This window comes from Bos indicus x Bos taurus, chromosome 2, assembly GCF_003369695.1.
Source record: "Bos indicus x Bos taurus breed Angus x Brahman F1 hybrid chromosome 2, Bos_hybrid_MaternalHap_v2.0, whole genome shotgun sequence".
Taxonomy (NCBI): Eukaryota; Metazoa; Chordata; class Mammalia; order Artiodactyla; family Bovidae; genus Bos; species Bos indicus x Bos taurus.
This window is the reverse complement of record NC_040077.1, coordinates 125,498,779-125,525,462: the sequence shown is the minus strand read 5'-3', so window position 1 is coordinate 125,525,462 and position 26,684 is coordinate 125,498,779. Positions and strand designations below refer to the sequence as shown.

At 47.0% G+C, this 26,684-nt stretch overlaps 1 protein-coding gene across 2 annotated transcripts in view; it reads right to left on the bottom strand.

Annotated features, from left to right (window-relative positions):
• Nucleotides 1-1,734: 1,734 nt before the first annotated feature.
• Nucleotides 1,735-26,684, bottom strand: part of WASF2 (WAS protein family member 2) — a 71,015-nt gene continuing 46,065 nt past the window's right edge. The window contains exons 1-9 of one of the 2 annotated variants that reach the window (XM_027519210.1): nt 23,356-23,524; nt 22,007-22,179; nt 15,370-15,504; nt 14,688-14,841; nt 12,475-12,592; nt 11,324-11,448; nt 8,851-9,006; nt 6,590-7,095; nt 1,735-5,615 (exon numbers count right to left, since the gene is read on the bottom strand). In XM_027519210.1, the coding sequence (XP_027375011.1) occupies nt 5,458-5,615; nt 6,590-7,095; nt 8,851-9,006; nt 11,324-11,448; nt 12,475-12,592; nt 14,688-14,841; nt 15,370-15,504; nt 22,007-22,136 (1,482 nt within the window). In that variant the 5' untranslated portion in view covers nt 22,137-22,179; nt 23,356-23,524 and the 3' untranslated portion in view covers nt 1,735-5,457. Of the gene's footprint in view, nt 5,616-6,589; nt 7,096-8,850; nt 9,007-11,323; nt 11,449-12,474; nt 12,593-14,687; nt 14,842-15,369; nt 15,505-22,006; nt 22,180-23,355; nt 23,525-26,684 lie in introns of those variants that run through there. The other variant, XM_027519204.1, reaches the window with a different exon arrangement.

Genomic DNA, 26,684 nt, shown 5'->3' with positions numbered 1-26,684 from the left:
AGTGCGGAGCTGGCCGAGGCAGCACAGGAGGGGTGGCTCCTGAGGACTTGGTGTGGTTTGCTTATGCTAGTGCTCCTGTAACTGTGTGCTGCTCTGTGCTCTTGTGTGCACAAAGACAGCATTCTGTGTGCACGTGTCTCCATGTCTGAGTGTGCACAAATGCCCACATCTTAACAGGTGTGTGCATATACTGAAGCTGTGTCTGTTGGGAGCCCCCGCCCATACACAGGGAGACCACTTTGTTCCAGGCAGTTGAGGGCACAGGGTACTTCTAACTCTAAAGGTCTAGGATAGCAGGGCCCCCAGTACAGCTCACTTATTTCAAAGCAAGAGCAAAATTAACCATCATTTATAAAACTAGGCACCAGTGGGTAGGTAGGTCAGCCTGTAACAGAAAACCTTTAACACACCCGCCTCTGACACCAAACACCATGATCCTCGATGGAGAGATTCTGAGAATGGTTTACGTTGTGTGGTGGGCAGAACAGGAGACCCACGTGCGAACTATGGCTCTGCTCTTGGTCGGCTATGCGGTCTTAGGCAACTCAACCTCTCTGAATCTTTTTCTCAACTGTCAAGTGGGAGACCCTTGGTTGGTGAAATAAAGCATAGGCAGTCTCGGGCAGGTAGTAGTTGAATGCTCATTCTTCTCACGACTAGCCCAAAGAGCTGAAGCTCCCAAGCGGAGGAGCTGGAATTTAAGTCAGACTCCCAGCTGCCCAGAACCACATTCCTTCCCTCCAATTCTCCAGCAAGGGCGGCTCCCGACACCACCATTTTGTCTTCTCCCAGGGCGGGCGTCTGGCTGCCTGTCAGTCACCGACCTCGGGAAGCCAAGTGCTGACTAAACACAGGCCTGAGCACGAGGGTGGGGCGAGGGGCTCCGCCGGGGCCAGCCGGCTCCCGCGCCCCCTCCCCGGCACCCCCACCCCCAGCGATGAGCTCAGAGTGGTTGGCGCAGCACTTGCTGACGATTCAAAACTTCTGCCCCCTCTCCTGGGATGCCAGTGGGTGACTCTCTCGCAACAGCAGGCGTGACCAGCCGAGTCACCAACCCGGCTCCCACCCCTCTCCCGGGGCCGCCCCACACCGTCTGCTGGGCTTGGAACAGGGAGTCCGCTCATCAATTACCCCCGGGGACAGCTACTCGCAGCAGCTGTGCTCGGTACAACCGTTGCTTCCTGGGTAGGTCATTTTTTTAGGGTCAGAAGAGAAACCCAGACCTGTCACCTTCCCAGGCAGGAGAGAGAGGGGGCCTGCGGCAGCCTAACCCTTTTATCGGATTCCATTGTAAGTCGTTCTATTTAAGGTAAGTTGCTCGGGTCTGAGAGGCAGACAAGATGCCGGCCAGATGCTGGCAGGCAGCATCAGCATTCTCCTGCCTGATGTGAGGCTCCCCACCGCCCCCCCGCCGCCCTCCCCGGCCCCAGCACACCCCTCTCAGCCAACTGAGGCGGCCTCCACATCCCCCAACAGGTCTCCTCCTAAATCAACACCCCCACCTCCCGCACAGGGCGCACCAGCCAGAGGCAGAGGCCCCCGCCCTCTGAGCCCACCCACACCGACCTCCCTGTGGAGCTCTGGCCACCACCTGTGGCTATCAATGTCGCCCCCTTGGAACTGCTTCTCCCATTACACAGATACAAGTGTGCACACACACACACACACACACACACACACATACACACCCCCCCCAGAGGTGGCTGCGTGGTTACAAAGACTTTCATCAAATTATTTAAAATGTTGGCATTTATGTATTCGGAAGTATACATTAAAAGTTACATAGAATCTTCAGGTCACTTGGTGTGCTAACGTGCTACACACATGAAACCTGGCAGGGACTCAAGTGAGACCAGGCCTGGAGGCACAGGGCTTTGAAAAACTGGATGTCCTTTTCTAAGGACCTGAGAGGAGCAGGGGAAAGAGGAAAGGGTCACTTCAGGGGTCTGGCTCAGCCCCACTGCTCAGATCTCAGTTGCAGCTCCTGTCCCATCTTCAGGGGAAGGGACCCCATCTTCAGACTGTACCCCACGACATACAAGCCCAGTCCCTAACATCTTCATGTGGCAAACACACCCAAGAATAATCCACCAGACCAGGTCCTTATAAATATATTTATATCAGAGAAAACAAGGCACTTTGGGAGCATTACAGCTCACTCTCCTACACATACATCATTCTAGACAGAAAGTAAAAATTGGTTAGTTTCTCAAGTGAGTTAACTGAGTAAAGTTAATACAATAACAAAATTGCTCCCTAGCCCTTCCTGAGGCACGGGATGAGGTGCATCTCTGGGCACACCTGGTATCCCAGGTCAGCTGGACCCCGGTAGAGCTCAAAGCCTGATGACTGCAGAAAGCCTGACATCTCTCCTGAGCAAAAGTCCCTAGCCTTGGGGCACTGCCCCCCTCCCCAAGCCAGGTGAGGGGGGGCTGCAGTGGGAGGCAGGCAGAGAGCAGAGCTGGGACACGGTGGGAATGCTTAAGCAGGGTCACCAAAGCCACAGAGACCTCAATCTGTCCGAGCTGGCGCTGCAGAGCTGGAGGATCGGCGCCACGGGAAGAGATTTCACATTAGCCCTGACAACACCGCCTCGGCTCTGCGGTGACATTGGCCAGGGTCGTTTCTGAGGGGCGCGAGCTTCCGTTGGACGCGAGCTGGAGCTCAGGCCAGCTGCTCTGAGCCTCCAAGGGATCGCTGAGCCTGCCCCCTCCCCGTGGCTGCTCCTTTGGAATGTACTCATCTCACAACCAAGGCAGAGCCACAAGTCACTTCTGACACTGCCGAACTGGAAGCTGGGCCCCTGGGCCACAGGAATGGGGGCAGGTCCCCTGGGCTGGGCAGAACAGGGAAGGGAGGCGGCTCCTTGCCTTCAGCCCTCAGAGTCCTTAGGGGCCATTGCTCCACACCCTCACCAGCCTCAGCCCAGTTTAAATAATCACTAAACTTGGCTTTCTACAATTACAGGATTCCAAAGACACACAATCACCTGCACAAGGTCCTTTATCATCTTAAAGGGCTCTGGGTTTAAAGAAGCTTTTTCTTTTTTTGGTGCACATATGCATAAGTAGAGCCCAGAGGGCCTCTCGGCTGACTGGGTCCCCAGCCCCCCGAGCTGAGGAAGCTTCGCAAGGCCGGCTGCTACAAAGCGCCGAGCTTGGCTGCATAGATTTTAATGAGAGCGTCAGGCAGAGCTGTGCTGTTGCTCTCCGGGACTTGCAGATCATTACCAAACCAGCTGTAGGATGAGAACACAGCACATCGAAACCCTAGGAGGTCACTGAGCTAATGATCTAATCCTACCTTCCGCAGGCAGTGCCCCTCCCCACCTCCTCCTGCCCCCAGCCCTCTTCCACGGCAGGCTCTGTCCATTCCAGAAGCCAGGCCAACACCGCCCCCTTCAAGGTCAGAGCAGGATGATACGAGCACAGTGCTGGCTCCCCCTTTTCCAGAAAGGAGGGGGATGGGGGTGATTCAGTCAAAGCCATTAGGCCCAAACCCTGGCCTGGCCTGGCCAGGCCCCAAGACTCCTATTTGGGAGAACCGCTGCCCTCTGCCTGCTGCCCTGGTCACTGCTGGGCGACAGCTGGGGGCACCTTCAACAGCCATTTTAGAGTTCTGAAGAAAGCACCTTCAGCTTCTGGAGCACACTGTGGGAGGCACGGCAGGGGTGCACACGTTCTGGTTCTCAGCGCTGAAGCCCGGTGCCCGCCCTGCGCCCAAGACGCCCTATCTGGGGAGACAGGCGGGCACACTGGCCTCTTAACGGCTCCGTCCTCATGACTGCACGCTCTCCTCGAGCTGGAGGGGCTGATGAGGGCTTTGGCAATTACTAGAACCATGTGCTGTGCTGGGGGGAGACAGATCCTGTTTGTCTTTGTTTCAGGGCTCGGAGAGCTGGAGAAGCCAGGAAAAGCCGGTTTCAGCCTAAGAGGCTACACAACAGAAGAAACCTCACTGCTGGCCAAAGCTGACCAGCTTTTTTTCCTCAAGAATAGCACCTGTGTATTAGCTTGGGGAAAAAGGGAGGAGGGAGGGAGGGAACATCATGGTACAGTGAGGAGGGGAGCTGGAAACAGGACCCAGAGACGTCCTGCGTCTCAGCCCTCCTCACAGCTGCCAGGCCTCCCCACCCCACCTCCCCAGGCACTACCTGCGGCCGCTGCCAGCCTGAGGGACTGAAGTTTCTACAGTTGGCAGGACCTATGCTTAAACTGGGGAAACAAACGGGGGAGGAGATGCAGAGGAATTGAAAGCAGCACCTGTCACACTGCCTACCCTCTTCCTCCTCTCACTACTCTGGTCCCCCAAAAGAGCAGCTCTCAAGGCCAGGTGCTGGGCTGGTGACAGGAAAGCGGGGGCAAACGACAAGAGCAGCCACGAGGGTCTGAGCAGTACGGACAGGCCTGGCGCAGGCCCTGAGCCCTGTTGCTGGGACTCCCCTCTGCGCGGAGGTCTGGAGCAGCGCAGAGCCCAGAATCTAGCAGGTGCCCACAATTTGGTCCCATAAAGCACAGGGGACTCGGAATCAGGAACTCTGGGCTCGAGCTCTGTCCCCATCCAATGGTGTGACCGTGAGCAAGTCACTTCCCATTTCCAGGCTTCAGCGTCATTCAACCCAAAGACTTCCGTCTTCTTCCAGTCCTGCAGCTCCAAGTCTCTGCTCGGCTCCTAACCGCAGCAGAGGCTCAGATCCCTGGGTGTCAGGGCTAGTTTGGTCATGGGGTCTAGAGGTTAGAACCGGGCTGTGGTGCTTGGAGGCACCTGGTGGCAAGGGAGGGGTATTTGAGGGACACAGGAACAGCACAGTCAGGGAAGGAAGCCTGGGAGGGAGGCAACCACCCCTGCCTTCATAAAGGCACTGTTTCTGAGCAGAGAGGGTAAGACATTTCTTTAGGGGCCTGATGGCTCCTGGAATAAAGGGCATCTAGAAACAGAGATGGCTTAGAAAAAGGCAGCCTCACCCTGTGGATGAGGACAGAAGGGTGAGGCACCGGGCCTGCGGCTGCTCCGCCCTCTCGATGCACGGGAAAAGGGCCAGCAGGCTTCAGGACCAGAAGATGGCTGGCACTATGCAAAGCAGCTGAGGACAAGGATTCTGGAAGACTACAGAAAATGGCTCCTGGGGGAAGGCACCATTCCAATTTAAACCCAATCAAAGGAGTGTGCTTTGGGGTCTTCCTTTCTCTTCAGTTGGCAACATTCACTTGAAGGGAACAGGGAATATCCCAGGTACTGAACCTCAGCAGCCCCATGGGGCCTGACCTCAGGGAGACGGGAAATACATGGTGATTTGGAGGAAGGACTTGGGATATATCTTTGGTTGCTTCAGGGAAGGCTCTGGCCCCTTGAAATTCTTTTTTTCCTCCCTTTTCTTCCCCTTGGGACTGTTGGGGTAGGCATCAAAGAAGGCAGGTAGGAAAGAAAGAAAAAGGAAGTAGGCGGCAGGCAGAAGAGTTAATCCGACCATTCGTCTTCATCAAACTCAGAGGAGTCGTCTTCCGAATCGCTGTACTCCACAGCAATGCGACGCGACAGGATGGTGGCCACGTCGTTGCCCACAACATCCCGCTTCTCTTGTTCCCGCTGCTCCTCAACCCTGCGCAGCTGAAAGCCTGGAGGGGGAGAGAGAGGAGGGTTAAGAAGGAGCGTCAGTCTCTGAATCCATCCAGGACTGAGGAAGAGGGAGTGGCCCCTGGTGGAGGAGGGTACTGGAAAGGACAGCTCAACAGAAGGACGCTGGAGGAGAGCAAAGAGGGAGAGGGCAAAGCCGATGAGAGGTCAGACAGGCTTTAGGACACTGTGGTCCCAGTGCGACAAGAGCGTCTAAAGGGAGCCTGCCATTCTTTCAGGCTCCCACGCTCTCAGGCTGGTGAGGACGGTACTTCTCCCAAGGCTTTGAGTGAGGAGTGGCTGCCATACCCCATCTAGCAGGCACTCAGTCTGCCGAAGTCATTGATTTTCATGGAGTTGAGCTGCCTGAGGTTGTCTCCTCTAGACAACCCTTCAATTCACTGAGGATCAAACAGAAGAAACCACTTTCGCCTCCTGGGAGCAGAACCAGCCTCTGACAGAGAATAAATGCTCCACAATGGGAAGACGATGATGAGGGAGAGGAGGAAGGCAGGGTGAGAGGAAGGAGACATGGAGACAGGAGGGAAAAGGAGGAAGGAAGGAGGTGGGAAGGTGGGGGAGAGGAGCGGAGAAGAATAGGAAAGGTAAAAAAGTGAAGGACAGGGAGTGTCTGAGTCCAGATGAGGAAGTACCTTCCAAGACAGTGATTCTTGGTTTTCTCGGGGGCACAGAATGAACGCAAGAACACACAAAGCATAACTTTCCAAGCAGTTTGAACATCCTAGGTTAAGAAGCCTTTACTTTAAACCAAGGTGGAAAGAAATACAAACCTCTGCATTTTGGGGTGAAGCCTTTCTTCAGACTGATCTGAGGTCTGAAGTCCTACTCTCTCTCCACCCAGCGAAAGCCATTCCCCTGGGAGGGCACAGGGCCCCCCCCCCGTCCACCCTCCAGTCAGTCAACCCAGCTGCCCAGACAAGGCGCCACGATCCTGGACCCACCCCTGGGGGTTTACCTTGACGGATGGCTGAAAGCAAGTCGCTGCGGGCATCGCTCACAGGAGGCAAGGAGGACTTGGGCTTGGTGGTGTCAGAAAGTGGTGGAGGAGGTGCAGCCAGCTGGCCATCTGCACCACTGAAAGGGGGCGGAGGGGGCCCTGGAGGAGGGGGCGGGGGCGGAGGCGGAGGTGCGCCTCCTGCTGACTGGGACAAGGGAGGTGGTGGCAGAGTCGAGTAGTCAACTGCCGGCGGTGGGGGAGGAGGTGGAGGGGCAGCAAAATCGGGGTGAGGCGGGAAAGATGGGGGTGAAGGTGGTGGAGGGGTCGCTGGAGACCCAAATCCTCCAGGTGGTGGTGGGGGTGGAGTGTTTATCATCGGAGGTGGAGGCGGAGGGGCAGGTGGTGGAGCAAACCCGGGTTTGGGGCCTGGCGCAGAGCCCAGAGGAGGAGCTGGCGGTGGGTGGCTTGGGCTGACCACACTGGACCTTTTGAGTCCAGCTCTTTGGTTATTGTCTGCCGGGTAGCTGAAAGGACAAATGAAAAAGACCCACTATCACTCTCAGGATGCAAACACCCACCCTTATGTTAAATTTATCGATTACCCTAGGTTCATTCTGGTTGACGGTATAATTTCATTTTAGCTCAACAGAAAGAACAACCTGGGGATGGTCAGAAATTCCCAGCCTTGAAATGGGCAGCTTTGTAAGATAATGAGCTTCCCGTCAGCAGGAGTAGAAGCAGAAATTGAGAAATACTGCCTGAAAAAAAGTGGACTTAGGAGTTCTCTAACAGGTAGGGCTGGCCAAGACCATCTCTTAGGTGCCCTCAAACCTTTCAGCTCTGCAAGGGAAGGCGCCCTCCTGAGTCCTCCTCTAAGAGGAAGGGTCAGCTCAATCTTGGAGCCAGGACTAATAAGCCACGCAAGAACGAACCGAAATAAAAATTCAAACACCACCACCCACCAGGCTCCATTCCACAGGCTATTAACATGCACGGGATCTTGTGAGGGCAGGGAACCCAAGCCAAGCTAGGCAAACCTGACCAGGGTGCAGATTCAGGTGAGCACACCTTCAGTGCTCCTGTGGAAAAGCCTGAGCGCGAATGAGGGCCTGAGGGTCAGCAGAGACGGGAAATGAATGTGCCGCCAGACTTGACCCAAGTTGAGGGAGCATTAAGGCTCACCTCTCCTGGGTCAGGCCTGCTTGCCTGCAGCGGCGAGGTCTGAGGCATGTGTGAAGCTGAAGGGCCTCTTTTTCCACCTTTGTGTCTGTCCTACACTAATAGCTACTCCTTAGGAAAGCATCCATCTTGGAATTTTCCACAGACCTTGGAGCCTCACTGTATCTGACGCGGCAACCAGCAGGAAGTGATTGGGAGGCAGAAGGAGGTTTGGGATTAATGGTTTCAGACGCCAGGAACAGGGCGGGGGGTGGGGTGACAGCGTGGCTACAGGTCTCCATTGGGAGGGTCCTCAACATCCAGTCTCTGATTAAACAGTGTCCAAGGAGACAAATGTACCTTTCAAAGCTCTCACTTGTTAGGCATCAGAAAGAAAAGTAACTATTTTTCCTCAGGAAACACTGAAATCTAACACTCCTCAGATCCCTCCCCTTTCCAGCCATGACATGCTAACTCTTCCTGTATACACCTCTGCCAGGGACACTGACAAATATCAAAATGGTCAGATCCTAAGTCTCATCTCCTTCTCCTTTGTTTCATTCTTTCTGGAGATTCTGGCCACAGTGAAATGGAGCAGAGGCAACAGGAGAAAAAGGCAACTACTTACTAGGTTCCTAGACAACTAGGGAGAAAGGCTATTCAGTATTTTATGGACAGCAGCAGATTACACCACTTTATTTCATGCTGAGTCAGACAGAGCTAAGCTAAAAAACAGAGAGAGAAGCTGGTGACTTCTCTGTTCAGGTGTAGCCAGTAGTTAAGAATTCAGGCTCTGGAGTCAAACTGGCCTGCTTTCCAATCATGAATCTGCTTCCTACTGACAGTGTGATCCTAGGTGAGTTCACGGGCCTCTGTGCGTCCCTGTCTACTCGTCTGTAAGATGGGTACCTATCTCAAGAGGACTCTTGTGGAGGTTAAGTAACATATATAAAGTTTGCTATAATGCCTGGTACCTTACAGACAATAAATATCAATTATTTCTATTATCCTGACTCACTTGTCTGGAGTTACTTTAGTGGTCCTGGCCTGGATTTGGAACTTTTACTTTGTTCTTGAGTGTTTAACCAACCAGAGTAAATAGAAGAGATGCCACTGTTTACCTGAATTCTGCTGGTGGGGGAGGCAAGTTGTCCTCAGAGAAGGAAGGAGAAGGTGGAGAAATGGAGTCTGACTGTGGTGGTGGTGGATAGTTGCCTGCATCCACATTCTCAACAGAGCCAATGCTGCCATTCTGGTACACCAAGGTGGGTGGATACCTGATAATGAACCCAATGCCAGAATTGTTATTTAAAGCCTGAGTGATACTCTCTTGCTTTCCTAAAAAAGCCCACAAAAAATGCATTTGATTGCTAAATATCTCCCAGATATTTCTACTCCCCCAAGTTGCTGTAGTTGTAATTATTTTATTTTTTAAAAAAAATTTAATGGAGTATAGTTGATTTACAATGTTGTGTTAGTTTCAGGTGTACAGTAAAGTGAATCAGTTACACACACACACACACACACACACACACACACACACACACATCGACTCTTTTTTAGATTCTTTTCCCATATAGGTTATTATGGAGTACTGAGTAGAGTTCCCCCTGTTATACAGTAGGTCCTTACCGGTTATCTATTTTATACATAGTAGTGTGTATATGTCAATCTCAATCTCCCAATCTTCCCCTCCCCTCTCCCAGATATTTCTGTTGGATTGTCTGTAAAAATGGGACTCAACCCAGCTTATCAAAATCATGCTGTTCCTTTCCTAGTGCTGGCCTTGTCACACCCAGCAGTTCTTTGAAATTCTCTCCCAAATGTTAGGAGCAGCCCAGACCCAAATCCCAAAGTCTGTCTTGCGGCAAAGGGCAAAGCCAGGCCCCAAGGCTAGTGAGCTGCAAACACGTGACTGGCACACAGCCTGGTTTTGAGGTCGGCAAGCCTCTGGAGCGCTCAAAGGCCAAGGAGGCATCTGACTGCAAAACCAAACTGAGGATAAAACCAAGCTGAGGATAAATGCAAGTTGCTATGTGGTAGTTGGATGTGGTCTCTTATCTCACAAACCAAGCTGCTGATTCAAGTGGGGTCCTAGGGCTGGCCTCATGAACACCTGTCCCTCATAGCACTGGGCCGTGGGTGAATTCACTCTGGGTGAACAGCAACAAACTTCCACACAAACAGGAACACAACAGGCAGCAACTAATAAAAGTGTGGCCTGGCCCGCTCCACCTCGCCCTTCTTTCCATCACTGCTGGGTTATAAGGAACTCATCTAAAGTAGACCCCAAGGAGAACAGAGTTGGAGGAAACTAACTAAATCAAATGATGCTCTGACGTAAAAAATCCCCAAGGCCTTCAGCCCTGTAGACCTGGCATATCTCTTTACAGGTTTACCATGTAGAACAGCCTTGTAGCCTGATCCCGAACCTCTTGGACAACAGAATCACCATACACACACACACACGTAATGGTTGGCATTCTGAACACACAAGCTGCTGGTCTTAAGAGTCACTGAGCCTTCCTATGACAAGGGCCTGTCTGAACAGGATGAGATCATGGAACAAAATGGCCCCTTTTTATTGGGAGGTGAAGGTAATGGAGGTACCCTCAGGGCTGATTCCCCTGTAGAAAGGTTCGTTTTTTTCCTCTCACCATCTTCATCACTCTTTAAAACAAATCTCTTAATCTAGGAAGAACAAGTGTCAGAAGTGTCAAGATTTCTAAAAGTCAAGAATTTCATGGTAGAATTATTCCTAAAAGCAAGAACAACTCAACTCTTTCCTTTCATCATTCCTAGACACCCGGTATGGGCTGGCATGGTTCTCCGACAGCCAGGATGCAAGGTATTTAGGGGAAAACCAGGGCGACATTTATGCCAGGCAATCTCAGCGACTTGGCTTTGAATGTCACACAGGTCAGATACCAGGATAAGCATCAAACCAAGCTTTAAAACCATTTTCCCCCCTTTTAAACCTCTAGTGTGATTTGGTATTGGGAAATGGGGTCAGACTGACATCTACTATTTCTCCACAGAGATATATAGCCTCAGTACTGGCTGCACGGCCTTTCCCACACTGTCTCTGAGGTCTGCTTTCAGTCCCTTGGCCAGCCTCTCTCCCGAGACTGACAAAGGCTGACTGAAAAGTTGCTTTGGTGATGTGCACAAATTCTCTGCCTGGCCTTCCCTACTCCCATGAAATGTCCAGTTCTTAGTCACGACCTTCGAATCAATGCTCTGAAGGCAAAGAACTCCTAAGACCACTTTTCTTCCCTTTCTAGTCTTTCATTTGAGGCCCTCAGACATCGTAAGGGCCCTAGAAGCCATGCGCTTTATTTTCCAGACCACTCTGGTCACCTTATTTAAACTGCTGAGCCTCTAGATTTTTTTCTGTTTTTTAGCAAATTTTCATCACCAAATGGAGGTACTTTAAAGTAGCTGATTAGCAGTGGTATTGATTTAAGCCACACAGCCAGACGTCAGGGGTATGAAAGGTGTCACACCAGAGCTGTCAGGCTGCTGCCCCCAGGTGCCCAGACCCTTCAAAGAATGCTGCCAAGAGGAAGCAATGCTACCAAGAGCAGCACCTACCGAGAAGGCTTTTCTTTGGATTCCACAAATTCTTGACCCATCTTCATTTTCTCCCACTCTTCCTTACGTGTCTTGATTTTACGTGGGTTTACATTTCCTCGATTTGGATTATCTTTCTTTTCTTTCTATAATGAAAAGAAACAGAAAAGCTTAATAAACATTTCCCAAAGTTCTTCATTAAAATTCCACCCACCTTCATGGATATACACCCTAGAGATAATCTGCCTAGACAACATACAGTAACCACAGAACTTACAAAATTGCTGGGTTTAGAGTGACCTAGAGGTCATTTAATCCAAACCACCTCCTGGGCTCAAACACATTTCTTCAACCCCACACTCAAATACCTGTAGCAATGGAAATCTACCATCTTTCTGGGTAATTCATTCATGTTTTTGAGCAACTCTAACTGTTAGGAAGTTAATAAATAGCTATTTATTATTCGTTATGCCACAAAGGTCAGTGAAGAGAGAAGAGAAATAATGACAGCCATAGATATCTGGGACAGATATAAGGAAATAGTTAAAAAACAAACCCAAACAACTGATGGATTCTTCAGCTTGTGCAGCCGCACTAGCCCCTGGTGCTCTCTTAGGCCTCCCAGCAGCCATGCTAATGGGATTGTGAGGTTGCAACTGCTAGGTCATATGCTTACACACATCACTGGGAGTCTAAGGGGAGGGGAGCACCTCTACCAAAACTAGGCCTATGCCCCCACCCCTGCCCCGCCCAACCAGTAGTCAAGTGTTAAACCGCTCCCGTTGCAAATCGAACACTGTAGAGCCTTGTGCTGATCTCTGAGAAATGAGCTGCAAAGCTGGCGCGGAAGGGACTAGCCTAGCTCAAGTGTCCAGCAGAGTCAGGTGCAAATTGCAAAAGAAATAAATGGTGAATAGAAAAGTCAATTTCTAAAACTCAGCCTGAATATACTCAATTGTTAATAGCACTGGGGGGAACAAACACATTTTTGGTGTGATTTATACTTTCATCTTGGTTGTGCTTGGAGTGGACACATTTTTTTAAGAGTCTCACCTGGCATCCAAGCAAGCAGCCACTCAGAATGATTACTTCACATAAGACTGGCTTCCTTTTTATCCCCCCTCCACAATCGTGCCTACTGATGTGTAGAACAGAAGCCCCTTTCCCCTCACCCTATGCTTCCTCTTCTCTTTCATGATATCCTTGGTGTCCTGCAGCATCTTCTCCTTCCAAAGATCAAAGAAGTACGAAGGGTCTGTGTAGAATTTGAGTGCCTCTTTCCCATCGTCCCTGGGATAGAAATGAAGACAAGTAGCTGTCAGTAGACAAATGAGCTCCCAACCAAATCCAATATTCCAAACACCTACCAGTTAGCAGTTTTTACACTGAGGAATCAAGAAGTCATTCAAATCGACTGCGTATTTTCCTCCTCTATACCAGAGTTCCAAAGCCCCTGAATGGCATGGCACCTCTTTACTTATCTAGCTTTTTAAGAACCTTAGTCTTACATTCAATTCCTGGTGGAGGAATCTGCATGGTTAGGGCAAGAATGGTTTATAGCAGCAGGGATCCTGCTTATGTCTAATGATCTCCAGGGCCGCAGACATCTCCCTGAGGACATTCTGATGTCTTGGCACATCAGACCGGATTTCTGCCACTGGCTCCCCTACCACCATCAATTGCCCAGGACTCTCCAGCAAGCATTAATGGCCTTCCACCCACCCAAAACCTGTGTACACATGCACAGCTTCACATGTGTACAGACGTATGCATATACACACATGAATGTGTATTATGTGTGTAGCTGTCATTCCTCTGTAAATACAGGCAACACAGCACTTAACCTATGAGAAGAGCTCAGCATCCGCCCCCATCCCCCAACCACAAGGGGGCCCCAGTGAGAAAAGACAGCCAGCTGTTCTATGACCACAAGATTTAATTACCATCTCTTAGTGGCTGTGACAGAAGAACAGGGTGAGCTGATGAGTGTCAGTGTAAGGGTCATCCACCAGATTCAATGACCCTGGCTGGAAACCTGAACTTTGGCATGGCTAAGTCTCTCCCCTTTTTCAGAAAGCATGCATTACACTATTCTGAACTAAAACAAATTGGAAAGGTAATTCTTTTCTGACCTCCAATCCTATCACAATACACAGAAACCAGTTCCAATCAAGCACTAATGATTTTTATATTAAATCTTATTCTGAGTTAGCCACATCATTCGTTTCTGTTAGGCTAAATCCAGAAAACTGAGAAGAGAATGTTAAAAAGGAAAACACCCTACATTAGCTGAAAAATATACTCGTCTTACCATACTCCATTCGATATTATTAAGTGTGTAATCCCTTGCTCTCCTACAAACCCTCTGCCCAGGTCCAACCAGACTCAATGATGGAGGCTGCAGAGTCAGATCTCTGCCCTGCTATGTTAGTTGGCCCCTTTGAGAGCCAAGGGGCAGACGTAATTTCACATGGTAATAACAAAGGATAGGTACCACGCACTTTCTCTGCATCTGTGTGAGAAGTGGCCATGTTCCTATTCTGGCTCTCTGGATCAGGTGGGTGTCCTTGAATTTCACACACACACACACTCTACTTTGCAGTACACCCATGTCTCACAGAAGACATCTGCCTCCAGCTATCTGTAATTACTTTTACCTGTTCCAAAGATATTTATGGATGCGAGCAAGATAAATATTCGCTTTCTGTCCCTGCTTGGAAGTTTTTTACACGGTAACACTACCAGACCAGACCACTAGAGGGGAGGGGCTTTAAGCTGTCTATAAGGCTGCCTTTTTCAAGTCCAGCCATAGCACCGTAGGTCCTTTCACAGGGGAATGTTGAAAGGATGTTCAAAACAAAGTGAACGACACTCACTGGAAGAATGCCAATTACTCCTTAGGCTCTGGAAGGACCCTCAGGGCCCAGAGAAGCCAGTCCAAAAGGCTGGCCCCACTAACACGCCCAAACATCTGGTAATCTAGCGGTTTCAGAGTAAGTGGGAGCCTTGCTAAAATGTTGCCCCTGGGATGCAAGCTATAGGACTGCCTTGTAACAAAGTCCTTTTGGTTCTATAATAACTAAATTCCTTGGATGGAGTCCAAGATGGACCTGGCTTATACCAAATTAAACTCTGCAGCATAAATGCTGTAACAAACTTTCAATATTATATATTATATTCACTCATATTATATATGAGTTTCAGAAACCAAACAATAATAAGTGACACCTGTTTATATGGTAAATGTTAGCTTCTTCCACCATAAGCAACTCCGGGGTAGGTAGTACGCTTTTCGATACAATCCTCTGATGTACACAACATCTTTAAAAAGACAATCTAGTGTTGTTAGCCACAGGCTGAAGAGGGGAGAAGCTAGCCAGGCTACCTGTAAGGGGTAAGGTTGTTGAGAGGTGGAGGAGTATCACAGGTGTTGTATGTTTCCAAAACAGGTATGGGGAGAGAGTTTCTGTCAAAGAGCTTCTGGTCTTGAACAGTAGAGCTTCTGAAGGCCTTTCGGGTGTTGATTCCTTGTAGTGATACTGAAAGAAGATGGAAGGCATTAGAAAATGGACGACAGGCTATCTGAGCAAACACTGAGTCACACCAGCCAGAGAGGCCTCAGCTGCTGCATTTCTTGGCTGCGGCTGTCTGCAGCCAGGTTTTTTTTTTTTTTCTTCTCCCCCTCTGGGGAAGCCCCACAAGGCTGTCAGCGGCCCAGCCATTTCATGACTGAACAAAATGAGGCAACACAAAGGTTTACTATGTGGCCAGATCTAGCAGGCCCCTCCTTAGGAGGATTGAATCTTCCAAGTACTTTTATGGTAGCAAACACGACTGGGGGGAAGGGGAATTTGAGAAAGAGGGAATTGGGGAAATGGGAGAAAGGGAGTATGTGGAGGTGTGGTAGAGATGAAAAGGTTTCTTCACATCACCCAGGTTTGTGTCATTTCAAAGAAGAACTCCATAGGTCTCTCTGATTTCCCCCCTCACTTTTTTATAAATCAGGGGAAAAAAATTCTAAGCAACTGCTCAGCAGAGCCTGCAAATGCTGAGCTCAGCTTCCTTACCTTCTTCTTCCTTGGGATCCAGCTGAGTGACTTTAACTTGTAGGCGGTCGACCCTCTCAGCAAGGGAGCTTACCCGAGAGGCAAAAGTATTTGCCTGAGTAAAGAGCTCTCCAAAAATGTCCTCGGCATATTTACCTGAGAGAGCAAAGAACCAAGTCAGTAGTGCATAAAAGTGACAAAAATGGTCAGAAAAACTGGCTACTAAAGACTGTACTCCCCACCTCCCAAATACACACGGACCCCGCCTCTCTAAGATGGTTCAGGCTACAGGAAGAGCTTGTTCTTGGAGACAGAGATATACCCTCCAGAGCCTGGGCAGCCTACAATGTGCTCTGTAACTAAGAATCTTCTTGGCAAACTGAGCTGTCATGAAACTCAAAGCAAGCTGAATAAAATCAAAATGTGTAATACAAAGAAACATCCTAGAAGAGTGGATAGTATGTCTACACATTTGCCTATAGCCCTTAGCTGTTTGCTGTTCTGTAAAAGTACCCTCTGAAAGTAGTTCTGGAAAACAAACTGTGAGTTAGTTAAGTGTTTACAATTAACATACAAAATAAGAAGTTACAACCTCAATGGAGCCCCCAAAATACACTGAACCACCATGATGAGATGTGGTATCTGTAAGAGGTCTTGAACTGTCACTAACAACTCCTGCTGCTGCTGCTGCTGCTGCTAGGTCGCTTCAGTCGTGTCCGACTCTGTGCGACCCCATAGACGGCAGCCCACCAGGCTCCCCCGTCCCTGGGATCCTCCAGGCAAGAACACTGGAGTGGGTTGCCATTTCCTTCTCCAATGCATGACAGTGAAAAGTGAAAGTGAAGTCGCTCAGTCGTGTCCAACCCTCAGCGACCCCATGGACTGCAGCCTTCAAGGCTCCTCCATCCATGGGATTTTCCAGGCAAGAGCACTGGAGTGGGGTGCCAATGCCTTCTAGTAGAGACTAACAGCTTCTTCTAAAGGGTGAAAAGGTGATTTTATGATTCATAAGCTACAATTTTGAAAGTCTTTGCTTTAGGTTATAATCCTTCAAATCTACATCTTAGGGAACAAGTGGAAAGCTGAAACATTCAAGCTCTCCCTGAAAAACAACATACCAGTGGTCTCATTCCACAATGTCTTGTTTTTTAGAAAAAGAGCTCCGTACTTTCAACCCTGGAATGCAAGGAGAATCTGCAGCCAAAGAAACATAACAGCAATCTGACACTACCTCCATACTGTCATTCCAAGCCACAAAGCACATTCTTGCTAGGAATGAAAAGTGGTGCATACGAATAAATATACCATCTGAGTGTGTTACTTGCAAGGTGAAGGCAGGCATAAGTGACTGCGCCCAACCGACAGATCATTTCTTTGAGAATTATTTAAAGTAGATCTGATTTTTAGCTTCTAAACTACATTTATGCTTAGTCCACACCTAAGGGGGAAAAAATTAGTTCAAAAGGCCAAAACTTCACCTTGAGGGTGAACTGCAGCTCACTCACCTTCCCGGTGTAACCTGAAGAGTAAGCATAAGACCAATCAACAGCATATTCTGGATTGCTAGTAGATTTAGTCAATAAGGAGTTTCTAATCAAGGAAGAAGCAAGTCTTTGCATACTGAATGGTTCTGTAATCTAAACAACCATGGGAAGCTCCTGAGCTCAAAGGACCCAAACTGGCTAACAAACTGCATTTCCACTGTGCAGGTTGAAGATTCCTATCTGATCCCTGTCCATAAAAAGGCTAAGTTCCTATAAGAACCATACTGTATTGACTCACAGATACAGAGAACAAACTAAGAGGGAGAGGGAAGAGGAAAGGGACAAGATGGGCTAGGGGATTAAGAGGTACAAACTACTAGGTATAAAATAAGCTATAAGAATACATTGTAGAGCACAGGGAATATAGCCAATATTTTATAATAACTATAAGTGGAATATAACCTTTGAAAATCTTGAACTACTATGCTGCACACCTGACACATATTGTAAATCAACTACATTCAAAAAAACAAAAAACAAAAACCATACTGTATCATGCTTGCCTAGGTAATGAAAGACCGACTGAGAAACACACATTAGTATGGAAAATAACAAAGGCTCAAAGATATCTGGTAACCAACCAACTGTTGTGGAGGAAAAGAAAACCCCAAATCAACTCACCCTTAGATCACCGAAAGACAGCACTCAGGACTTTGCGTGCTCCTCAGTGAAAGGAGCAGTGACAGCAGGAGCAGAGCTCAGTGCGGCACAGTGACTTAGGATAAAAGTCATACAAAGAGCTCCACCACACAGAAATGGTGACACTGAGAATGCTACCTGAAGGGGCAGTGAGGCGGCGTAGAGGCTTCCCCACTGTCAGGTTACATCAGGACTTAAGCATACTTAGAACCCAAGATAATGCGTGGAAGAAGCAGTAGTCTTCAAACCAGAAAGTCTGAATTTAAGTCTCAGTTCTTTCTCTCTATCCTTGTCTTACTGACTCTTCACCAAGTCAAACTCTCAGCCTCAGTTTCATCATCTGTGAAACGGGGGCAACTGTATCTATCTCACCAAGTTGTCATAGGACTAAATAAGCCCAAAACGTAAACAGTTATATAATGAGATTCTTCCTTATACTGATGACTTTTAAGAGTATCGATATCTCAGTATCTTAAGACTTATGCTTGAAAATGAAAGTGAAATTCGCTCAGTTGTGTCCAACTCTTTGCAACCCCATGGACCACACAGTCCATGGAATTCTCCAGGCCAGAATACTAGAGCAGGTAGCCATTCCCTTCTCCAGTGCATCTTCCAATTTAAAATATAATTCCAGTTGGTAATGTGATCAGATCAAATCAGATCAGTCACTCAGTCGTGTCTGATGCCCTGCTCTATAAGTACTAAAAAGTACTACAACCTCTGAAAACAGGAGTGTGATACTTACATATCTTGTTCAGAGTTAAATTTCACTCATTCAGATTACCAAGACAGATCCACTATCAAATCAGGGCATTCATAATAGACATCTACCTCATTCTGCAAAAGATACCTTAGCAGTAGAATTTTTCAAACGAAAACAAATCTTCTTAATGACCCAAGAGGAGGTTCCATTCTCCTAGGTGGTCAGAATACTGATTCAGTGCTGGTTGGCTGCACGTTTTCTAAGACATGGCAACCTAATACGTGAAACGCCAATCTCACTGCCCTGAGGGAAAATAAGAACTCTGGATATGCTATCAGGGAGCAATCCATGGCTGTGAAATTTTTAGTTTTGTGCTTCATGCATTCCATAATCAGACTTTCCCTACTAGACCAAGCACTTCCGGCTAGAATATATAATGCATGAGGTCAAGGTCATAAGCCTGAAGTACACAGGAGCCCATTCCTGCACCCCTCTCTGTTGGACGTAAGCCTAGTCATCTTTCAAGGTTCGGTTCATTATGTAACCTCCTTTATGAAGCTTTTCTTGACTCTCCCTATTCCTGCTATGTTCCCACTCCCCGTAGGAAATATTCCTTCTTTCCCTGTATTCTCTGTGCACCGACAGCATGGAAGGACAGAAAGAATAGAAGCACGAATCACTTAACAAATATTTACTGAGCTCCTATTGGGTGCCGGGTACTACACAAGATGGACACTGGGGTTCAAGGAAACAACACACGATTTCTGCCTTCAAAAACCTTTTAGTTTAGTATAGGAGATACAGATAATTTTTAATATAATGTGGCAGGTAATAATACAGCAAGTAATAGGATCTCAGAGGAGTACTCAGTCCAACCTGGAGGAGATCCCTGAGCTGGGTCTTAAAGATCCACTGCAAAGATGGCAAGGGCTCTCTAGCAGTGGGAACAACAAAGGCACAGTGCAGAAGTATGGAGAGTACACGGCCCGTCTCAGAAGCTATGCGCAGCTGGCAATTCACCTTTCCTTCCTTCTTCCTCCCCCCCTTCTTTTTTTCCCTTTTTAAAAGAATCTCTTTAAAAGATTGTAAAATGGGAGAAGATGGATTGCAGAAGATGAGGCTGAAAAGAAAGGTATGTCTTAAAGCCTTGAATGCCATGTGAAGGAATTTAAAATTAAGTAACTCCATAATGAGGAAGACGGGAGATGAAATACATAGCTAACATTTATGCTCTTATTTTAAAAACATTTTTTAAATTGCAAAAGTTAACACAGACTTAACTTTTTAAAATTCAAACAAAAATAAATAAAAATAAAATAAAATTCAAACAATTCAGAATTATGAAAGTAAAAAGTCAGATTTAGTTTTGTGCAGACCACTCTGGCAAGATAAGTTTAAGATTTAAAAGATTTTACACAATTTTTAGGTTTATAGATTTAAAGAGGTTGATCAGAGAAAGGGAGGCCAGAGGTGGACTAAGAATCGTTTGGTGAGTGTTCAGTTGGGCTGCCCTGGTGGCTCAGCAGTAAAGAATCCGCCTACAATGCAGGAACTGCAGGAGACATGGTTTTGATCCCTGGGTCGGGAAGATCCCTTGGAGGGCACAGCAACCCACTCCAGTATTCCTGCCTGGAGAATCCTTGGGACAGAGGAGCCTGGCAGGCTACAGTCTACAGGGTCGCAGAGAGTCAGACATGACTGAAGAGACTTAGTACGGCACAGCAAAGGTCTAATACAGGGCAGTCGTGGGAGAGACAGGGAGCCAGGGGACAAGCTTAGAAATTCTTAGGAAGTCTGACTTTGCCTCTCAGTGGCTACTGTGTCTGCATGCAAGTTACCTTACTTTTCTAAGCCTTCATTTCTTCACCTGAAAAACGGGAATGCCAACATCTAACCTCAAAGGATTATTAAGAAGATTAAATGAGATAGTCTATATGTCAAGATCCTATTAAAACCTGGCATAAAGTAGGCAATCAACAAATATGAGATCTCTTCTCACCCTCTCTCATTCTCCCCTTATTTCTTTCTTTCTCCTCTGGTAGATTATGGGCTCCCAGAAGGCAGAGACCACTTCTTATTATTGCTGTATCCTCTCAGCACCTGGCACATAAAATATGTTCAATACATGTTTACTGGATGAATAAAGGGTCAGCCAGCTCTACGACGTGAGAAAATCTTGTTTCCATAAGCACAGGCCAACCCTGGCCCTCAGATGAACTTCCTCAAGATAGGAGTGGCCTGATCACAAGTGGGAGAGTGAGCAATGGCATCCAGCAACACTACCCTGGAAAAACACCTGAGAGAGACCATAACGCCTGCTGAGAGAGAAGACGACGCATCATTAGCTAGATGGCCTCTGTCCTACAGAGAAGGAGCCCGAGTGTGACTGACTTCCACCCATTTGGCCTTCTCAGGGTGACAGAAGCAGCAATGGTGCTTTCAAGGCACAGTGAGGCTCTCTGCAGTCTTCATGTGCCTCCCCGTCAGCCGTACTGCTGTGGCACTGCTGTCGACATTCCTTTGTGTAAGACAGACACTGGCAGGGTTTCATTTCTTTCCTGACGCCCCATCCAGGTTTCCCTAAGCCCTGGATCAACTGAGACGGCCTCTGAGCTGGGTGACGGCTTAGGAATCTCAGACCCCATACATCATCTGGTCACAGGCCTCTATCTCCTCAGGCCCCTGTTTCCAAGGCAGGGGCTATTACTATCTGGGGTGGCGGGGGAGGAGGGGAATGCAGACTTTCTTGATATTCCACTGCTTTCACGAAAGGCAGTGATGCGACAGGAGGGTTAAATGTCTGAAATAATTCACACTAAGATGCTTCTGCTAAGGAAGATCACTAAAATGGCATTTTGACAGAGGTTCTTATGGGAGCTAGAAAGGCACTAGACAAATGCAGAGCCTATCCAAGCATCTGCCTTTCCCATATCTCGGCTCCAAGCAAACAAAATCCGCTCAATTCAGAATGAAATCCAAACCCAAGCATGTACCCCACTCAAGGCGGTCTCATTCATTCTTAGCAATTAAAAAAAAAAAGAAATTACGGTTGAGCTGGCTTTCCTTCAGCTTCAAAATAGACTAGGTTAACCCCCATCTTCCTCCTAGAGAGGAATGGCTCCAGCTACAATCTGTGTCACTGTGTTCACACAGCTTGCAAAACTCCCAATACCCCAGAGACTACAGAAGTAATTTGTACCCTGAACTTGGACCTGGGGGCTTGCAGCACAATTAAATGTGTACCAAGGTAGACAAGTCAGCCAGAATCTCTCTGAATGTGTGTTTGCTTTACTCCTCTTTGTGAAGAAAGGTGGTGGGGGTGGGGGTGGGGGGTTGGGTAGATAAAGACTATTGGTACATTTGAGGCTTCAACAAAGTCAGGCTACATCGAATAGCTTGTGCAATTACAGGCACATTCCCCAACCCAAGATACTGCTCTGTGAACCTCCCACTTTACACAGAGAATTCTGCTCTGTCATTCCATCTGCAGTTTCTGCTGCAGCCCTTCCTGCCACCCTTCCCACAGATTTCTTTTGAAGCAGGTGGAGGGGGAGGTGGAGGGAACCTAGAGGGTGGTGGTAGAAGAAAGGGTTGAAGGGAAGAATCTGTATAAAAAGAAGCCTCTCTCTGGGGAGGGGTGAGGGTGGGATAAATTTTCGCACTACCTAGGGAAGGCAGATGGGGGAGAAATAGGAACACGGAGGAGAAGGGGAGGAAATAAAGAGCACCAACGACCCCTGAGGGCAAAGCACAGGCTCTCTGCGGCACTCACTCAGGCTGCCCAGCTGTCGGATGACATTTGCCAGGGTGATGTTGGTCATGCATTCCAGCTCGCTTCTAACGCTAGGCAACGTCTGACGGCACAGGTGCCTTGGCTCGATGTTCCTCGTTACTAACGGCATGGTGGACCTGCTTCAGGCAATGTTCTGAATGATGAAAAACAACCTAAAAAAGAAATAACAGGAAAGTATTACTCAACCACAAATTCCAGGCACACCAAGGCTGTGTGAGTCGTTTTTCCTTTTGTCTTGCTCTGATCTAAACAGCTTTAAAAAATCTTTCCCTCTATCTCTCTTTTTTTTTCCTGCTTTAAGCCCTCCCCATCACACCCTTCTTTCACAGGTTTGCTATTAGAGCCCTGTTGGATGAGTTTAGAAATTCTGAACTGGTGACTGCTTGCTGAGAGTACACAGGCAGCATAAAAACCTAAAAACCCTAAAATAACAAGTATGCTCCAGCTAACAGAAGTCTCTAGAGGCAGGGACGCATGGTCAGAAAACAGCCCATTCAGCAGGTCCTGGATGGTACAGATCCTAACCTAGGGGTGTCCACAATCAGAACAGATCAGATTCCAAATGATCAATTATGAGAATCAAAAAAGAGCTTCTGTCATCTGACAGGCTCCACAATGAAATTACGTTGCCAAGTGATTCCACTGTTCTACATCAAAACATAACTTCTCCAGTTCTTCCCTGATGGAGGACTCTTAATGTACAACTAAATACTGTATCTATTAAGACTACTAAAGTTCAGTCTGTAAATGGACAGAATGAAAGAATACCAAGGAAAATTTTACATGTTCAATATATCAAACATGATGCCAAGCACACTGTGCTGTAAGATTCTCCAGTCCTTTCTCTTCTACTCACAGCTCCCTTTCTCTCTCCCATCCGGTTCAACACACCTGGGCCAAAAGGCTCTTGAGACAGCAGGAAGTGTCTGGAGCAGATCCGGAAACCTTCCAGTTACCGTTTCTTATCCTGTCGGCTAAGCCCCTTTCCCTAGGAAATCCCCCAGCACTTTAGGCTCATGCTGAGCTATTGTTTCAGAGTTAGATTACCAAATTCCTAACTTTACAAGGACAGGAGGAGGTTTTTTTTATCCAACAAAATGACTATATGACTATAGCCAAAGTACACGGGGCTGGAACTGTTCACCTAACTTGTGAAACTAAAGAAATCTGAAGCAGTCTAAAGGCTTTTGTGCTAGGGAAAATGGCACGTTAAATGGTAAAGCATAAAGGTAATATACTCAAGTCCCCAAGACTGCAAACACCTCTTAACACACACACACACACACACACACACACACACACACACAAATCCACAGAGGTTTACTTACATTGAATCTTAAAACACCAGCTCATCACCAAAAAAGTTGACTGTGAACACGAAATGCTTAAACCAAGCTATACATCATAGAACTTAAAAGTGAACCAACATATTGTCTGACCAAAAGAAAAAAAAGCCCTTCAGCTCAAAGAGGGAGTAGAACCCTTTGGAACAGACTGCTCCTTGTTATGGACATTCTGATCTGCTAAGAGTAAAAATAAAACAGGAAGCCAGCAGCTTGGGGAACAAGATTTCCTGTCACCAACAGCAACAGCCCAAGAACCAAGAGAATCAGCTGTTTGCTCATAACTCTGAACCTCCCTTTGATAGTCACTGTGTGGCAGCTGTGCCTATCTTTGGGGTGCAGAGGTGTTTCCTGAATATTTGTCTACTGTCTAAGGAAATAATTTTCATTCTGTTACTCAGCTAAGTTCCCCTTTGATTCAACAGATTTTCTAATCCAAACTCTGGACTTTCCCTTCCAGTCTAACGATTCTCCTCTTTTACATAATGTAAAGGGTACTGGGTACTAACATGCAAGCTTCAGTAACTAACTCAAACTGAAAGAGAGTTTAGAACAGAAAAGGAGACAAGGGGTTACAAATAAAAGAAGCTCACAGGGCTCTGCATTCCTCTGGATGCCCTCAGATTCCCAAAATTTCAAGCTTACCAGAAGAACCAGAAATTCAGGGTACAGCCAAAGATGACTGAAAATAGCCACTATGGCTCCCTCCCTTAGCAATCATTTCAGAACTTGCTCCAGCATCTTAGAGGAGCTACAGGAGCCAGATCCCCTTGAAATTCTGTGTCGAATGGCTACTGACAGGGCATTCCAGACATTCTCTTTGGACACCTAATGGAAACTGGATTCCAAATAGCTAGGTAAATGTCAGACGGGGATGAAGCTGGGGAAGCCACTCTTAACACCTTGGTACTTTAGCATTTATGTTTTCCCAAGTTCCTTGGGTAAGAAGACACAAATGGAGTCAACCCTGTGTCATCTGGAGGGGGGGGGGGGGGTAAGTTTTCAATACCAAGATAGCTAGCTGCGTCTTGCCAAAAAAACCCAGCTCCCACATCAAGCTAGAGTAATCAAAAAATTACAGTATTCAATATCCATCAAGACAAAAGAATTTAAAAAGTGAATCTGCTACTAAAAAAAGTCGTTTTACATGTTTCAGAGTCACCAAAGACAAGAGTCCTTATTAAATGGAATTACCCACATCACTGCTCACTTTTCTTCAAAAGAAGTGTGGAATTATGCACAATCTGAACCAAAATACTAACTTGACCAAGAAAGAAATCCTACATTCCAGTGAAGATAAACTTGGAAATGAGGCAAAGACTTCCAAGGCTCTTGACTCAACTCAGCTTTAAGTTGTGGAGTTGAGACATACTTGGGTTAGTGCCCTGAGTCTTGACACCTTACTAGCTGTGTGATCTTGGGCAATTTTCCTAGAGACATTAAATAATGTAACATATATAAAATGTCCACTACAGGGCTAAGAAAAAAAGGTAGCTATTTTTAGTTCACTAGACCTGAGGCAAATCCTCCTGTAAAGTCAATTTTATTCATTGACAAATATTTTGAAACACTTTTAACAATGGACATATTATGCAGTAGAACGCAGTGTTCACATAAATTTAAAGATGAAACCCTAGACGTCAATGAAATTTGTGAGTTCTTTTTCTGGGGACTGCTCCCAGCCATGCTGCTGGACCTCTTAAAGAACATAAATTCTCTCTCCTCTACTTTTACAATGGGTTCCTCATCTGAACCACAGAACAGAGAAAAGGATTAGAGTGACTGTCTTCTCCATTCTCATCAAGAGTGTAAACAACCAGCACCATTCCAGATGCACTGGAGAGAAGCTAAGGCATTATATACAACTGATGCCTACTGGCATTAGGGCTTAATGTTCTCATGGGAATCCAGTTGAGAAAAACTCCTCGATCATCAGTCGTCATTTAGTGGAAAATGAGTGGAGCACTGGGTGTTGAGGAACCACTAAATTAAGGAAGTGACATGGTCAAATCTGCATTTTTAGACAAATCATTCTAACAGAAGTAGGAAGCTGTATTGGGACAGAAAACTGAAGGTAAGAAGACCAGTTGGGAAACTCTTCCCAGGATGAGAAGGAGACAATAGAATGGAGAGACCCACCACAGCTAGCAATTAAGAACTGAGAAACCACAGACAGGCTGTGAGGGTGAGTCCAATCCTTCAGCTATCCTATCTGTAGCTCTCCCCTGATTGTTCTGTACAAAGTGATAAAATGTATGTTTCTTTATTAAACATATTATGAGAGAGTTCCCTGGTTGCCTAGTGGTTAGGATTTGGTGCTGTCACTGCTGTGGCCTGGTTGCAATCCCTGATCAGGAAACTGAGATCTTGCCATTTATAAAAAATTTTTAAGAATAAAAGTACTATGAAAGAACTAAATGCTAGTGCCAGTAATGAAGGGACAGTGAAGAAAACCAAGAAAGTAGTCATTCTTAGCTAGAAAAAGAAGTTTTGGACACATGAAAAGTGGAATGTCCTGTCTTTATAGAATCAGTAAAAGTTCTTTTTCAGTTATACTTTACTTTGATTAGAAAAAGTATACACTATAGTGATATTTGCTAATTTGGGGGTTTGAGAAGGTCTTACCTTCAGGGATGTTACATAGGAGAGGAATTAAATTAGAACCATTGAGAAGATAAAAGTTATAGGAACGTAGATTTCAATTAAGTTAGTTCCTTTTAATTAGAGCTGTCCTATATTAGAATGGGTTCTCTTCAGAGGTGATAAGTTCCCCAGTATCATCCCCTGGATATCAGCTATTAGGCATGCTGGGGGAGAGATTCCTAGACTGTAAGAAAATGATATGGAGAGGTCAGACTGGATGATTTATACAATGCCCTCTAAATCAAAGATGATATAATTCTCACTCTGGGCTTCAGTTTCTTCATTTGCAAAATAAAAGGACTAAGCCAAGATCTTTAAGAATTTCTAAAATTCTTGGATTTGCTGGACTTTGGCCACCTAATGTGAAGAACTGACTCATTTGAAAAGACCCTGACACTAGGAAAGATTGAGGGCTGGAGGAGAAGGGGACAACAGAGGATGAGATGGTTGGATGGCATCACTGACTCAATAGACATGAGTTTGAGTAAACTCCGGAAGTTGGTGATGGACAGGGAGGCCTGGCGTGCTGCAGGCCATGGGGCCACAAAGAGTCGGACACAACTGACTGACTGAACTGCCATAACCTCTGCTTGGCCAACAGTCACTTGCATTTTGAACATAAGGCCAGGAGAGGTCTAGGTACTGTAAAGATGGATGGATCATGTCCATGA